Genomic DNA, 15,777 nt, shown 5'->3' with positions numbered 1-15,777 from the left:
AGGGCACTAGTGTCTAAGACATCTGAAAATCTCATTGATTTCCGTTGCAAATCCTTGTATTGCTGTTCACTACTAGCCTTGAAGAACCAATTGTTGCACTGGAATTTTACTGTGTATTTTAGAGAAAAGTAGAAAAGAGATTGTTTTTTGAAAATGGGGATACGGTATTATTTGTAAAACTTAATATAAACTTTGCCCAGGTTCAAGGAAACTACCAAGAATTGCAGGTATCACCGTGCATTTTTGTCAGAAGTTACAAGAAAAAGCTTACACAAGCTGTGTTCGTTTGTTCTAGATATTTGCTAAGTCCTCACTGAAGTGGTTACTTTAGTATAGCACTGCTTTATGAGTGTTCTCTGTGTTACTGCTTTTCTGTGATTTCCGAGTTTGGAACTTCTAATCATGTTTACCTCGTACAGCAGACAAAATGAGAAGCTGTCTTCAACAAGAGTCCTAGGAAAATATTTTAATTACAGAGATCCATATCCTCTGTCCTCTATCTTCTCCATAGTATTTAATATGGAGTATCTGAAAATATCTTATGAATTATGGCCAGAGAGGCTAGTCATTAGCGACTTCATAATAATTCTCCAGATTTAGTCTTAATAGAAATATTGAATCCCTTCAAACATTTTTTTGTGGGAGTTTAATTGTATTTTGAAACCTAAAAGAATGTTTGCTAATGGTTGTTTTTATAAAAAGAGAATATAAGTACCAAGAAAAGATTAGCATACAGAAAATTCTTCAGTAAAAGAGTTATACAAAAAAAATTATATATAGTGAAATAAGTTATACAACAAATAAATGTATTCATATGATGGCTATCAGCCAGCTCTCTTTCTTTCTAATAGTTTTTTGTAAAATTGTTCTGTTGRTAAAGAAGAGACTTGAGATTGCAGCTTCAGTTAGCATCCAAAGATTTTMTTGAGCTGCAGCCAGCCTCCATGTGTCTTCTTTCAGTATTTAGCTTTCTGATCCTGGAATCCACCTCAAAAGCATCTTAATAGTTCTATATAATCCTGAAGGATTTTCGTGGGTTTTTTTCTTTTTTTTGAAGATTGTATGTCTGCTATTGTGCACTATACTTCAATAATAAATCAGTGTTTTCAGTCATCAAAAGCTTGGGCTAATACAAAGCAAAATAAAAAAAATCCACTTAGGATACCTTTGTAGCATTATTCATAAAAATGACCTTGTTATGTCAGGCTGCACAGTGTTTCAATGTGAAGAAAATTAAATTGATGTTGACAATTTTAGGGCTATTATTTGTGACTTGGAGATGTTAGCAGAATGTCTACATGTGTCAACTAATTTTTTTTTCTTGAATCTGGCAATATAAACATCTTCAGATGTTGCAACAAATTCATTAAGAAATTTAAATTATTTGTCTATGTTTGGGAGTGCGTAATCCTGTTGAGCAAAGGAAAAGTAGACAAAAATTAGTTACTACTTCTTAACAGTCTGTTTTAATAATAAATTTTAGTGAGACATTCTGATACCTTGAAAATTGCTTTTCAGTTTGGCAACATTGTGTCTAACACTCCAATAAAACGTCGTAAAGTTATTTCTCAAGAAATCGTAACTGAAGCTGTACCTCTAAATTATCAAAATTCCTGTGAAAGCGTCATTTTGAACTGTCGCAGTATACGAATAGGAACCCTACGAAGAATGGTAGTGGAACCTGTGATTGTAAGTAAACTCGTTATATGACAAATCCCCTTTCAATTTTTGGGTGTAGAGGTTGTTATTTTCATACTTGAGCAACTTAATACTTTGCCTTACTTGCCCATACTTGCTGTGGGACAGCAAGTTTGTCTCTAATTTCAGTTAGAGAGGTTACAATTTTCAAAGAAATTGGATTTGTGCTATTATATACTAACACAAACCATCTAGTTTGGGTGTGTAATAGGGTTTTGCAGGTGTGATATTTCTATCTTCATTTTATCAGAGGTTTGGGGTGGGGTGGGAGGAAGCGTCCTAGGGATTAGTGTGCATCTGTTAGGAAAACTGAAGGCACCAGTTACCAAACAAATGAATGCTGATAGGTGGGAGGAAGAACCATGTCTTTTTCTGCAGGTGAAAAATTTCAGTTCTGTAGTATGAGATGTTATTTATTTATTTATGATACCTTCCAAATCACCAGGAGACTTTCAAGGAGTCTTTGAATGCTAGTGGTATGCAGTAAGCCAGATGACATGCATGCTTCTTCCTGGGGCCACCACTTGAATAAAAAGAAGTTGTTACTTGTTCTTTCCACCCTCTGGAAAACCCTATTATTTGATTTGCTTGAATAATCATACTGATAGCTTTTCAGAGGCCATGTGTAATGTGACATTCTCTTTTGAAGTTTGGAGGGTTTTTTTTTTTTTCTTCCTACAATTACTTTTTTTTTCCAGGGTATTTTAAACCTTTTAAAAGTAAAAGTACATGTAAGAGGAAATCTTATGTTTTGACAGTTAATATGACTGAAAGAGACACTGTATAGTAAAGTATATACTTTATATATATACACCTTGTTTAGTCTTAAATTTTGCTTTTTATGTTTTAAAATTTTCATTATGTAAGTACTTATTAATTACTATGCCAAAAGACATTAAGTCAAATTTAATTTGGAGAAGATATGAAATCTTATTATTGTGTTGTCTTTCACAGTTTTGCCTAGATTATATCAAAATACGGCTAGAAAGTCAAGAAGGTCAGTACTACTTTCATTTTACCTTAGTAAATATTTCTTGTATAAATTAACTTTGTCAAAAGCATTACACATGTATCATAATGAAGTGTTGATTCTGGTTTTGTTTCTTGTGTAATAAATTGCACCAGCTATGTGTAGTCAGATTTAAAAGAAATCAAGAATATAAATTTTACATGAACTGTCTGCAGATTAAAAAAAACAAAGCAATTTTGCATAATCTCTTGTTTCTATTAGCAGAAAGAAAATTCACGGATAGCAGGAATTAGCAAATTGCTAATCATGCTTGCTCTCAAGGGTCATTAATTTTTCCCCTCATCCTAGTTGAAGAACTGTGGTTTTTCTGCTGATTCTTAGCAGAGCTCTTGAATAAAATGATTAACAAAAGCAACAGGCGAGAGCAACCTCCTGTAAAACATGGTACATTTTAAACACTTTATCAGCTCTCTTATTTCAAATGCRTAAGAGAGTAAAGCCACATAAATGCCTTGTATCATTCCTGTATCTCCCTTCAAAATTGAACTCGCTTCTCACTATAGGTTGTTTATTTCATGTTACTGACAAAATTACAATGACGTAGTTGAGGAAATGGTGAGCTTGCAACTATTCCTGCATTTCCTTTATTTTCTTCTGTAGGGTTTTGCTTTGGGCCTAAAGAGGAGGTTTGCCGCCWTTTGTCAATCTTAAGTCAAGTTTCCATGAAAACGTGGTCCTATTTAATTTTGCCTTTTATACTATGTTATTTGTAAAAGATAACTATTGCTTTTTGTCACTGGTATACGCCAAAAGGTCTCTATTGCAAGCTCTGAAGATAAGCATAGCCTTTGCTGTGTCAAGCATTTAAGGTTCTGTTGCATATAAAACATAATACAGAGAAACTACCAATTTTCATGCATAAAATGCATTGAAGAATTCACTAGAAAGCTTATTAAAATTGGTAGAAAATGTCTATTAATTTTTTTCCCTAACAGTTACTTGGTGAAATTGTTTCCGTGGGAGTTGATTCTGCAATCACATAAAAATGGAGACTCGTTTGTTGAAACATATAACAGTTTTCCATTTCAATATTTTGAGTTTTACATCAGTAGGAAAATGTGTGTATTCACATTTAGCTCCACTGTTATTAACAACATAATCATAACATGATTTGTTCCAATATAGATAAGAGTATTGAAATAAAAATGACATCCAAAAATGTTTTTTTTCTAAAGGTTGATCATGATGATCATGCTTTTTCAGAGAAAGGCAAATGCTTCGAACAGCTGTAAAACACAGAAATATTGTATTGGCTTAAGCTTCTTTTTGCATGTACACACATGCGCGTGCACACACACATACATATATTAAAAATCAAATTCTCAAAATTCTCTCCACATCCCCCATCAATTTTCTTCAACTTTCAACTGGTGTTGGAAGGAAAAGGTTTTCTGTTCCTAAAGAATAATAAGCTACTCACTTTGCCTTGAATGGGTAAGGTCTATTGTCTATCTTAGGTCAAAGTTATAGAAAATAGAGTTTGCAGATTGAGGTGTCTATGATGACACGTACTATAAAATGCCTGTCTTAAGGCAGAAGAGGATGGATATAATTTAGGTCTTCACCCGAAGAGCAGACATAGTCTTCCTTTTACACGAAAGTGAGAGTTCTCATTCAATATCGTAATTGCAGTGCAAACACAATGGCAGGGATTCCGAATTTTCTCCCAAGACCGACTAGTCACTTGCTTTAGACAGTCAACGCTTTGGCAAGGACCTTCTGCCTCGCCACAGTTAGGACCTGTATGCTTTAGTTAAATGGATTGAACCCAGGTTTGAGTTAGGGTTGTAGTTGCTGTGGGCTGCCTCTGAAAGCAAGAGTTAGGTGAAAAGAATTAAGAAAAAGGTGTAGGTTTTGAAAAGAGAAAAGCAACGTTTTGCTATAGGGATGGAGGTAATGCAGGCCCAGCCTCAGAAAGCTGTTTATTATTATTTTTCATTTAGTTACTAGCTTTGTTTTCCCCTATGTATGTCTCTAGGGAGATGAGGGAAAATCAGTACAGGGAAATGGACTGATTAGATCGATATAGCCTATTTCTGCTACCCTTTCCCTGATGAGATGGAAAACTACTGTTCTGAGCAGTAAATGTTGTGCAGTCAGCTTGAATGAAACATGTCATTGCTGCAGCCTGACCCAGAGCCAAGGAGCTGCCAGCTAGTGGGACGGGGAGTGTTGGAGACGTTGAAAGAAATGAGAACTACTTTGGCTCTGGTGGACACCGTTTGCAGCCCGCAGACTGCAGAGGCTTTGGTTTAGGACAAGTGTTTGCCCTGTCCCTACCAAGCAGCAGACTGCTTTCCTGGCAGGCGCAGGACTGAATTCAGCAGCTGCCAAGCAGAAGGGTTGGGCTAGATGATCTCCAGAGGTCCCTTCCCACCCCAACCGTTTCTGTGATTCTGTGAAGGGAGGATGTGGAGGGCTGCTGCTGGACATTGGCTGCTAAGTGCCAAGATAAGGATAGGGAAAACAGGGTGGGGGTGGAGGTTGCCAGGGAGGGGGGTTGCTTGTTTGTTTTTAAAAGCCCCCGCCAATAATAACTAGTAATAAGAAAGTAGAAAATAATGGGGTATWTWTTTTTTTTTAAATAGCTTTTATGCAAATGAGGTTCAGGGTGATGCAATTTAAGCTTTTTGGCAATAACAGTTTTACTGATTTTTGGTCACTTTCTGTCTAGTCGTGAAATACTTACTAAAATTTAACTTAAGAAATAGTATGTTTTTTCAAGCTGAAGGCTAAGAGGTAACAAGAATATATCTTTACATCTCTGAACACTCTCTGTATCTGCTGATTAGGAAGAACTCTAAAACTAAGTAACTGGACTGGGATAGATTTATTTTTTTAAAACAAAAAAAGTTAAGATGCAAGGAAGACTTTCCTTCAGCAGCACTCTAAAAGATGTTTTTATTTCATCAAAAGATGGTACTCTTAAGTTACGTATATTTTGTGGTTATGGGGAAAAAAACCCTGAAAGCTAGAATTTACTGGGACACGCTGAAATGATATGAAGTCTACTTGGCATAGTAACTAGGGAAGTTGTGTATGAATGGATTCCTTTACAACACTGGGGCTCCTTGAAATCCTTCCTTTCCTTCTTTCTCATCTCTCCATGCAACTGGTCTTAGTCAATTCAGGAGTTCCCTGCAGCATCACCACCCCTTTGGGGAAGAGAAGAGGCTTTGGTGCACTGATTTTTATTTATTAGAAGGACTTTGTTAGCTCCATTTCTGCTTTCATCCTGTCTATATTTTCTGTCCCCCATGTAAGGGGATATGGTTAGTCTGTAGAATGGTGGAGGCTGCCGTCAACTAAAGCTTTGAGTGACTATCATTAACCATTTCTTTGATCAAGAAGTAATTCCTGGCTTTGAACTTTAAGGTCTTTTCAACAAATTCAAGGGACTTTGACTACCCTTGTTTTTCCTTCCATTTTTATAGTTCACTAAAACCCATAAAATAYTCAGCATTGGTGTCTGCAGTGTTCTCCCAAATTTTAGTTAGATGTGATAAAAATTTACTATTTCACTTTGCATTTCACTTTAACATTTCAGTTTGGTACTAAGTTAAGAGTAGTACCTTGTTTTGCTTAGGCAGTTGGATTGTTTCTCTGCATGTCTTTGTTCTCATCTTCATTTTAAGCTAATTTTTTAAAAGAACTTGGACAAAGATAAACCTGCAAAGAATGTTTTACAAGGTTATTTTAAAATGTGTCATAGCAATAGTTGCAAATTTAAATTTACATGGTTTCTGGAAATGCTGTTTATTCCGTGAAACAAAGACTAGATTAAAGTCAGTGAGAAGAATAAAGTTTGGGTTTGATTGCTTTCCTGACAGATGACAGCAGAGCTTAGCTTTTCTTTCAGCATACTAACAGACATCATTTCCTGGATATGTGTTAATTTCAAACTTTTAAAAACCTTCTTTGAAGTTAATGAGCAAATACTTCTTTCTTGTTAAAATCACAGGGAAATTGTAAAGGAGTTCTGCATGTTTTGACTAGGTTTTAATACAGCTTCATGATTTTTTTCTAGAATCAGAAAGTGATATCCGAGAGATTAACCTGAAAACTTCAGAACTTACCAAATGTGAATGGTGCAGTGTCCGAAAATTACCTGTAGTTTTTCTACAAACGGTACCGTCAACCTGTAGTAGCCTGAGAGACCAGCTGAAGATGAGTAAAGATAATGTCTGGTATGAGTGTAAAGGAGACAGTAAGTAATCAGTTTTCATCTATTATTATACCTTAAATGATGTTTTAATGTTTGGACCATGACTGAGCATACTAAAGAATAAAACTGGCATCACTGGCTGGAGCAAGTGTGGTGTTTTTCCAGGCAGTATCACCTTCCGAGGCAGACTGGCAGTACATTGCAGAACAGCTTGGCAAAGCTGTAGTTTTCTATTTGTCCAAATCTATGTTAATTATAGTATTTAATCAGTTTAGTATTATTTTTTCACTAGTTACTATACTGAAAGAAAGCAGTTAATTTGTTTGTTTTGCTTTTGTATATGGGCCTTAATTTTCACGACAGCTTTTGGTATACTTACCTCTGCTTTCCAGGCTGCTCTACTTACAGGCTTCAGTTTGAGTAGAAACTCAGGAGGGGGTTTCATATGCATGCAGTGATGTGATATAGACAAATACCTACTGGAAAGTAAATGTATCTTATGTATCAAAAGATACATGTATTAATATATCTTAATTTTAAGTTTAATATCAATATAGTTTTCCTTGTGAGCCTGTTAAGTTAAAATGCACTGTATTTTTTAATTAGCATAGTCCTCTTCCCTTAAATAGGCTTTTCTTCAGGTTAAATTTTGTGGTTCTTTATGCTTGTACTCAGCGTAATACATACATAAAGCTTTGTAATGGCATTAAAAGGAGGAAGAATGCTTTCGACAATCTCGGAATTGTGCAATTCCAAAGCAAACTAAGGTGCTAATAACCGCTCCACCACCCCAGAAAAGTCCTGAGCTGTAAGGATTATTACAATTACAAAAGTAAAGGGAGGGGGGGCTAGAAGCAATCCTGGGGGGAGCAGGGATTAGGGGATTAGACCCCAGGACTCCTCTTTCACAGGTGAACAAAGGAAGAGATTCCTAACTTGGCTGGAGAAGAAATCCTTCCTTTTCCACATTCCCTCCCTCTCCCCCCCCCTCCCTTTGGACCCCTGAAATTATGGTTCTGAGCTAGTTTTTCGCCCAACTGCTTTATTCTGTTTGATATTTATGAGTACTTTGTGATAACACATTTGCCATTTGCTTTCTAAGCAGAAGGTCTGAATCCATAGCTGTGTAAGCAGTAGCTTATAGGTGCCCAGCTCCCAAAATGGAGTCCGCAAAACCCAGTTAGATGCCTAAACTCTGTATGTATGCAGTGAATGGGGAGGATTCACACCGATTAGCCTGCCAAGTTAAGAATAACCAAGAAGAAATGATTATGTATGTGTCTGAAACTCTTCTTGTCCGGGTCCCTACAGCTCTGAGGTAGCCAGCTGGGGGATTTGGGATTTGCAGGCTGAATCCTATTTCCTGGTGTCTAAATAATCCCTCTCAGTATAGATGGGGCTTTCTCCCTTTTTCTTTTTAAGATGATGTGTATTTATATGATAGCCAATCAATCCAATTCACATTCTCCAACTTCTGGTAAAGGTGTAGGCTAAGCTGTTGGATCTAAGCCACTGTGCCGAAAGAAATACAAGATTTAAGAGGGGTAGCAAGAGTAAGCATGAGAAAGAGAGAGACAGTATTTTGTTCCCCGAATGCTCACCTTGCAAGGAGAGGTGCTGGGTCGACCATGTTACAGTCAGAAAGCCAGGGCCAGAAATCAGGGCTTCTCTCTTGTAGGTGGCGAAATCCCTTCACCCGTAAGAGGAGGTGAAGGTTTTGATTAGTGGACATTTTAAGTTCCTTTCCTTGTGCAGTTCAGTACTGCCTTAGAGAGAAAAACTGGTTGCCAGTGAACAAAGAAACAGAAATGTCTTAGGATTTCATGGCAACAGAAATCTGATGGGAGAAAAATAAATGTTTCTTCTGTGGAATTGCCATTGCGGATTTTTTGTAGTTATTTACTCAACAACATGTATCTAGAGTCAGTAAGAATAGTTTTGTTAGAACTTTGGGCTTCGAATGTGTGGTATGTAGTTCTGTATCTGCTCTTGAAAAACAAACCGGACTTATTTTACTTCCTAAATCTGGAAGGAGCCATCTAAAAAATGTATCTTTTTTTTTTTTCCTCCAATGTCCTTTTCAGTTAAGTTTCTAAGCAGCAGATTAGGTTTTGTATCCTACCTGCTAGCTACCACAAGTTAAGCTAGTGGGTTTTTTCAGCCTGTCACCGATTTTGAGAATCTTAATTGCTGTCTGAAAGAGTCGACATATCGGTGTTGGGGTGGTATATCCTTGTAAAAGTGATTCTTGTGGCCTGATTTAGCCAAAAGGCTGAGGGCCTCTAGGTTTATATTTTGTATTGACTTTAATTTGCACAATTTTCATAAAGCAATAATTTTCTGTAGTCTGGCCTTCCAGGAAGAGGGCAGACCATGRATGTGGCTGAATCATGGGGTCTCACAAGCTGTTTCTGATTTAATTCAGTGTGTATGTTGTCTTGATTCTTGGATCTTTCTCTCTTTCTCTCTCTCTCTCTCTTCCCCCCTCCCCTTTTCTTTTCTTCTTTTCTTCTTCTTCTTTCCCTTTGCAGTCCTATCTGTTTAAAAGTGGGAGAATACTAGGCTGGACATCTTTTTAAATAAAATACAGCATTGATGTTCAGGAGGGCTAAATAGGTTGAAAGATATTTAATAATAAAAAAAAATCAGTTGACTATGAAACCAGAAATACACTACATTTCAATTCACTGTTACTTGTATGTTTCTTGTTTAGCCTCTATCTCTTTTTTTGCTAGCCATTTTTCTGATAAACAATGAGATCATGGAAATTCATCTGCATACTTAATACAGTTCTCCTTTTCTGATATATTTACACATATGAATGTGTCTTCACTGATTTTTCCATGAAACTGCTCTAGTGTTGACCTGGGAGGAGAAGTTAGGGCATGGTATTTCCCTGTGTTGAGAGGAAATTATGCTGAATGCATGATTTCTGCAAGCGTATTAAAACAAGAATGTAGGAACTGTAATAAGAAAAAGAAAAGGTGCTGATTATGGAGTCTCAGTATGCAGAGAAGCTGTTATTTTGAAATATATTTGGACCTTGCATTCAGTGTGTCTTTTAAAAATTATTAGATGTAATATTTCATATTTCTAAGTTAAGGCAAAAGTTGACTGCACTTTTTATGCAACTCTGCATAGAAGGGATTGGTAGTTAATCCTTCAACCTGTCTGTRTAAGTGTGTATTAGTGCTCTATGCATTGTCAGTAGTGTGTGTACGTGTGTTGGCCCAAGGTTTTTTGAAATCTGTAGTGTCATAGTTGAGGCATATTTTATTTTGTTTCTAAATGGATAATTTTCTCTCTGTTTTTACTTAGGTCAAGAAGAGCAGTACATCATTTTGATTTTTGAAACTGGCCTTGATCCTCATGCAAACTCAATATTTGAAAAAATTATTACTGACATTGGTATTAGAAATAATATTTCTGACTTCTTTGTGAAAATTTCCTTTGAAGAAGCCAATGGCAGACTGGTTGCATTTACGAAGTGCTTGGAAGACAATTCCAAAGGAAGCCCTTCTCATAGAGAAAACAAAATAAAAAATGTAATTATGTTTTTGTTTTAGAGCAAAGTCATTATTTTATTTGGATTACAAATATCACTACAGATAGTGTGCTGTTCACTTAAAAAAAAAAAAAGCAACAACCAAACAAAAAGACCTTTTATATAAGGTTCCCAGACTGGTGCATAGCGGTAACAGGGCTCTGGGAAGTAATCTCTAGATTAACAGTACTTTTGTAGTGTGTTTAATTTAATGTAAGGGTGTACAATTGTCCACAAGTAATGTTAGGGTTTAAAAAGAATAATGGAATGAGAAATTTGTAATATAATTAGAGAACATAATTAATTCCAGATTTCATCTACTGGTAAAATTGTAATATTTCAAAAGAGAAATTAAGTTGCTGTTGTAGCTAAATGCAGTTAATGCTTTCTTTAATCAAAACTATTTCTTAAAGAATTTGAAAGTTTTGAGGTTTTGCTAGAAATAAGTACAGACATAAGCGTAGTAAATAAGAAAGAAAAAACTTGAAGCATTTCTCAAAATCATTAGATCTTACACCTCTGGACTTCACAAAACTTTACTGCAGTTTTTTTTAATAAATTTGGACACGATATACAAATTAATACTGAGTTTATGTTTTTAAGGTTGCTTCTGAGTCCAAAATGCAGCAGCGAAATAAACAGTTACCATATTTTGATGATGATGAAGAAATTGGAGAACCACATACAGTATTTATTGGTCCCATAGAAAAGTACGATGTTATTCTTTGCCCTGTAACAATTTGGGTGGGGGGAGTTGCCATTTCATATTTATTACTGAATGTATTTTTCTTTTCAGGTTGATAGTTTATCCACCACCTCCTGCTAAAGGTGGTATTTCTGTGACCAATGAAGACCTCCATTGCCTGAATGAAGGAGAATTTTTAAATGATGTTATTATTGATTTTTATTTAAAGTAAGTTTTATTTCAAGCTAGTCTTTATTGTTCTTTCCTGTGGGTCTTGCAAATTTATTGCATTAAAACTTTATAGGTCAGTTGATAACACTTGGTCTCCAGCTATGTATGGCATTTTTGCAAGAAATTTTGGTGCATGCTCTATCCTGCTTGACAGTGACATGGTTCTTAATTGAGGGAAAATGGTTCTTTAAAATTTCTTCGCATCTGAAGAGGACTTTTAACTGTAGAAGAAAAATGGCTTTTTTCTTTAAGCTCATTTGATTTGTCCAGGATCTTTGTGTTCCCCACAGCTTCTTTTTTTTTAATTAGCATAATCTATAAATTAAACTTCTGGTGTCTCTGATTCTACAGATGTCAGAAGCATATTAAACTGTTACGTAGCTGCTGGGGTGTGTGTGTGTTTGTGTRTATGTAATTTTCAGTATATTAAAATAAATTTTGGAGATGGGAAAAAAATAGTGCATCAGGAGTTTTTAGTGATTTAGTGGCTCAGTTACAAAGATGAGTCTTATCTAGATAAGTTGCATGTGACCAACTCATTGAAAAGATGTTTTCATGCCATGACACAAAAATAAGTACAACTGCAGCAGAACAACTTGTTGTTTGAGCAGAATATTTAATATCTTTAAGTGCTGGCACAGGTATTGCATTAATACTTATTAGTGAAATATCTGTGGTTACTTAGCCTTGATATTGTTGTAGCTATTTCAGTTTAATAAAAGGCTATCGAAGCAATCTGATGGGGAGATACCACTGTGGGGGTCTTTTTTTACTCAGTTGGGCAATGAATGCTTTGAGCTAACACTTCTATGAATTTTTTTAATAAGCTGTTTTTACTAATTAGGTATTTGGTACTTGAAAAACTGAAAAAAGAAGATGCTRATAGAATACATGTGTTCAGTTCATTCTTCTATAAACGCCTTAATCAGAGAGAGAGAAGAAACGTTCATGAAACTTCAAACCTCTCGTAAGTCTGTTGATAAGACCATATTATCAAGAGCAAAGTGTAATGAAGGCTACAAGAACAGATGCTCACAGAGATAAAGTCCTTACGGACAATGTAATGATGCTAACAGAACTCTAGGAAACATTCAGACCTATGACATACATAGTATATGCTCAGGAAACCTTCAGAAACTGCTAATGTGAAAACATCTGGAAATGTTTTAAATGAAAATAAGCCACCCTACAAATCATGTTTGGGTTTCTTCTTGCAGACTACAACAAAAACGACATGGGCGAGTGAAAACATGGACACGTCATGTTGACATTTTTGAGAAAGATTTCATTTTTGTTCCCCTTAATGAAGCGTAAGTAACTGTACCCTTTCATCAGATTTTATATGGTAAAGGCTTAGGGTTCATAGTTCTAAAATTGAAAGTTATGTTATGGTATGACTTCAAGTTAAAATGGAAAGAATCAGCATCTCTTTCTTGTTGATAAAGTTCGCACATTTCTATTTTGTTTTTAAGTGCATTGTTATAAGAAATGTTAGGCGATACAAAGACTGAGCAAAAATAAGTTCTCATTTTCTAGGTTTTACCTCGTTCTTCTTTGGAGTTCTTTCTTCTAATCTGATTGTCTTTGATAACTTTTGGATTTAACTTTTTTAGTCCTTATTTTTTCTTCTAAAAATCTTTTTGGTATAGACAAGATTGTTCTTTAGCTGCAATAAGCATATGTCAAAAGGAAAATGCAATTGAAAATCTTTTAGTCTCTACTGCTATATATTGGAGTTTTATTCTTTTCCTTTGTAGCCTTATGTCTCGGTATTTTTCTAGGTAAGAAAGCAGACAGTTTGCATCCTAATAGTCATTAAGGATTGTTAATGGTATTTGCTTTCCTTAAGGTCAGAGCAAGTTATCAGTAATACACTTCTGCTTTCTTTCATAAAATGAATCTTAGCAGTCCTTCAGTCAATATTTTTCAGTTTTTGAAACCACTGCATTTAAACATATGCGATGAAAATATAAAAAAAGCTAAGGACAGACAGATATGAAAATGGTAACTGATTTATTGTATGTATAACTGACTGATCTTTTGAAAATTTAAAGAACAATTTTTATTATTATTATTAAAAGTTCATCAAAGATACTTATCTAGATATTGTGGAATGGAAGGAAAATTTAAGTCTTCTCCCCCCCCAGCAAACTGAATGCTGAGGCTGGCTGTAGAGAGACAATTATGGTCTAGGTGACTGGCTGTAGATCTTTCTTTGTTATAAAGTCTTAAGTAAATCTCTTAAGCTGTTCACAAACACTAACTTTAAATTTTGAGATAGTGTGCCCTTTGTACAGCCATGGGAAGACTGACAATCCTTAGAAGATGAAAATGATTCAAGTGTATGATATTCCTCCTCTCCACTGCAGATTTAATSCTTGCCTTTCCTCCCCAGAAAGTTTTAAGTACAAGAACCCTGAGGTGTCTGTCATTTAGTTTTTAGTTACATTTGAGCTTATTACAGCTTCCTTCCCACCTTCTTTTCCTGTGTCATTCACCCATACACATTGGTCTCTCTTTCCTAGTAATCTCTATTATACATAGGACAAATGACACTGATCATGCTGCAAATCCCAGAGAGTGTGATTTAGCAGAAGTCATTTGAAAGTGAAAAGAAATAGTTATGTGGTTTTGCAAGAGTTGGTTATGTTGCTAGTAACTTAGTAACTGAACAAGAAGGTGAAAGCTACTGTTAAGGAACTAAAGCCGTGTTTACCTTAAGAAGTAGGGTGCAGCTCAGTAGAAGTGAATCTGTAGAACAAAAACGGTTTGTACTGAAGACAAGATGTCACACTGTGTGTGTGTTGGGGATTTTACTTTGAATTAGCTTGGTCTTATTGTATAAGACTATATATAGTCACATATATAGGTATAACCACTACCTCCRTGCAGTAGTGGTTGGAACACAATAGGTGTGCTCTTGGACTGCATCTTTTGATTTAGTTTCACCTGGAAGTGATCTCATTCTCACTTTTTGGAGCTGTCCTGCACTGTGAACTGCAGCTTGGTAAGTGGTGACAATCAGATTTGCTTCAAAAGTGATCTCCCAATCCAAAATGAAGTGCTAATATAAATGTACTATAAGAGCATCGCAGAGCAAAAGAACCCAAGTGTCTGGAGATGCGATTGAGAGGGTTTTTTGACCAGCCTCTTGGCAAAGAAAGCTTAAGTGAGAGCTTAAATCTTCCACATTCTTCTTTTTAAAATGATTGCTGTTATTATTGGCAACTACTATTTTTCTTGGAAGCAGCTTGGTATTCTGTCTCCCCTCAAACACTTTCCTACCCCATCCCTCAAAACCCAGCACTCAGTTTTGAGAAACAAAAAGGTATTAACTGATTTAGGAACGAATCAGTGACTCAGCGATGAAATACACCCAGTAGGGTAGGGTAATGGGTGGAGCAGGACAGAGAGGTAGTTGGGGAGCTATTTGCGGGGATGGGGGAAGACACCAAAAACTGCAAGTGTGAAGGCTTCTAGACTTCTGTCCTGGTAACAGAACTCTTCACTGGCTAAGTATCTACTCCCTTCTTACACTGCCATGACATGGAATAGCTGGTTTTACTAGCTTACTCTATACTGGTTTTTTTTCCATGTTTTCTTGTGGTGCTTCAAATCTGGTCAAGAGCAGAGAACTGGAGTCTTCCTAACTTACCTTTTTTTAGTCTAAAAGAGGGTTTTGCTGGTTACTTTATTGCAACTATCTCTTAATTTGTTATGTAACTCCAGTCTTTACCTATAAATCCTGTTTTATTTTCACTTACTTACCTTGACTACAGTACCACTTCTCTGCTACAGAACCGGAAGTTTTTAGTTTTATTTTTGCAACAAAAATACTATTGACAAAAGAGGCAATAAATATCAGTGATGATTTTTGTTTCTTCCAGGTTTCAGTAGTTTTAACAGTAAAATGCTAACCTGCAGAATTTCTGATCTGGTTAGCAAATACAGTATAGACCCTATTTGTGTATGTTACAGCCTCAGGTAGCATTCAGTAGCTGTGTATATAATGTGTTAGGAAGTGAGTGGCTCCTGGACTTTGTCAATAAGTCTGTGAAACCTTGGTTTTGTGCCACATACAACATTTTTAATATATTTGTGGTGTTGATTTCACTGCAAATGTACATTAATTGACTCCTTAATCTGCAGTGAGTCTTTCAGATATGCAAGTCTGATGATGAAGGCTGTGCGCTGGGACTTTACGTCTGTGCTCAGCTGCAGCTTTTTCAGAACTCCCTTGTGTGACTTCTTTTGTGTCATGTCACTTCCCAGTGCTTCTGTTCCTCACTTGCAAAATGAGGATTATCACACTTTATACTGGCAAGACTGGAGATGCTGTATGAAGGGTTCAGTAGAAAATAATTTCCATGTATTTTGTGCTTAGCTGTCGAGGTTTTTTGTAATTGGAGTGTTGCTTTGTAACT

At 35.9% G+C, this 15,777-nt stretch overlaps 1 protein-coding gene across 4 annotated transcripts in view; it reads left to right on the top strand.

The window, feature by feature from the left end:
* The window catches only part of SENP6 (SUMO specific peptidase 6), an 84,081-nt gene that overhangs the window by 52,721 nt on the left and 15,583 nt on the right, over positions 1-15,777 (top strand). For all 4 annotated transcript variants that reach the window (XM_026079027.1, XM_026079026.1, XM_026079028.1 and 1 more), the window contains 8 exons: positions 1,519-1,689; positions 2,653-2,695; positions 6,756-6,935; positions 10,212-10,438; positions 11,041-11,147; positions 11,234-11,350; positions 12,198-12,320; positions 12,571-12,663. In XM_026079027.1, the coding sequence (XP_025934812.1) occupies positions 1,519-1,689; positions 2,653-2,695; positions 6,756-6,935; positions 10,212-10,438; positions 11,041-11,147; positions 11,234-11,350; positions 12,198-12,320; positions 12,571-12,663 (1,061 nt within the window). The remainder of the gene's footprint in view (positions 1-1,518; positions 1,690-2,652; positions 2,696-6,755; positions 6,936-10,211; positions 10,439-11,040; positions 11,148-11,233; positions 11,351-12,197; positions 12,321-12,570; positions 12,664-15,777) is intronic.

Source organism: Apteryx rowi, unplaced genomic scaffold (assembly GCF_003343035.1).
Source record: "Apteryx rowi isolate R43461 unplaced genomic scaffold, aptRow1 scaffold_490, whole genome shotgun sequence".
NCBI lineage: Eukaryota > Metazoa > Chordata > Aves > Apterygiformes > Apterygidae > Apteryx > Apteryx rowi.
The sequence above is the reverse complement of the archived record's forward strand: the minus strand, read 5'-3'. Positions and strand labels throughout refer to the sequence as shown.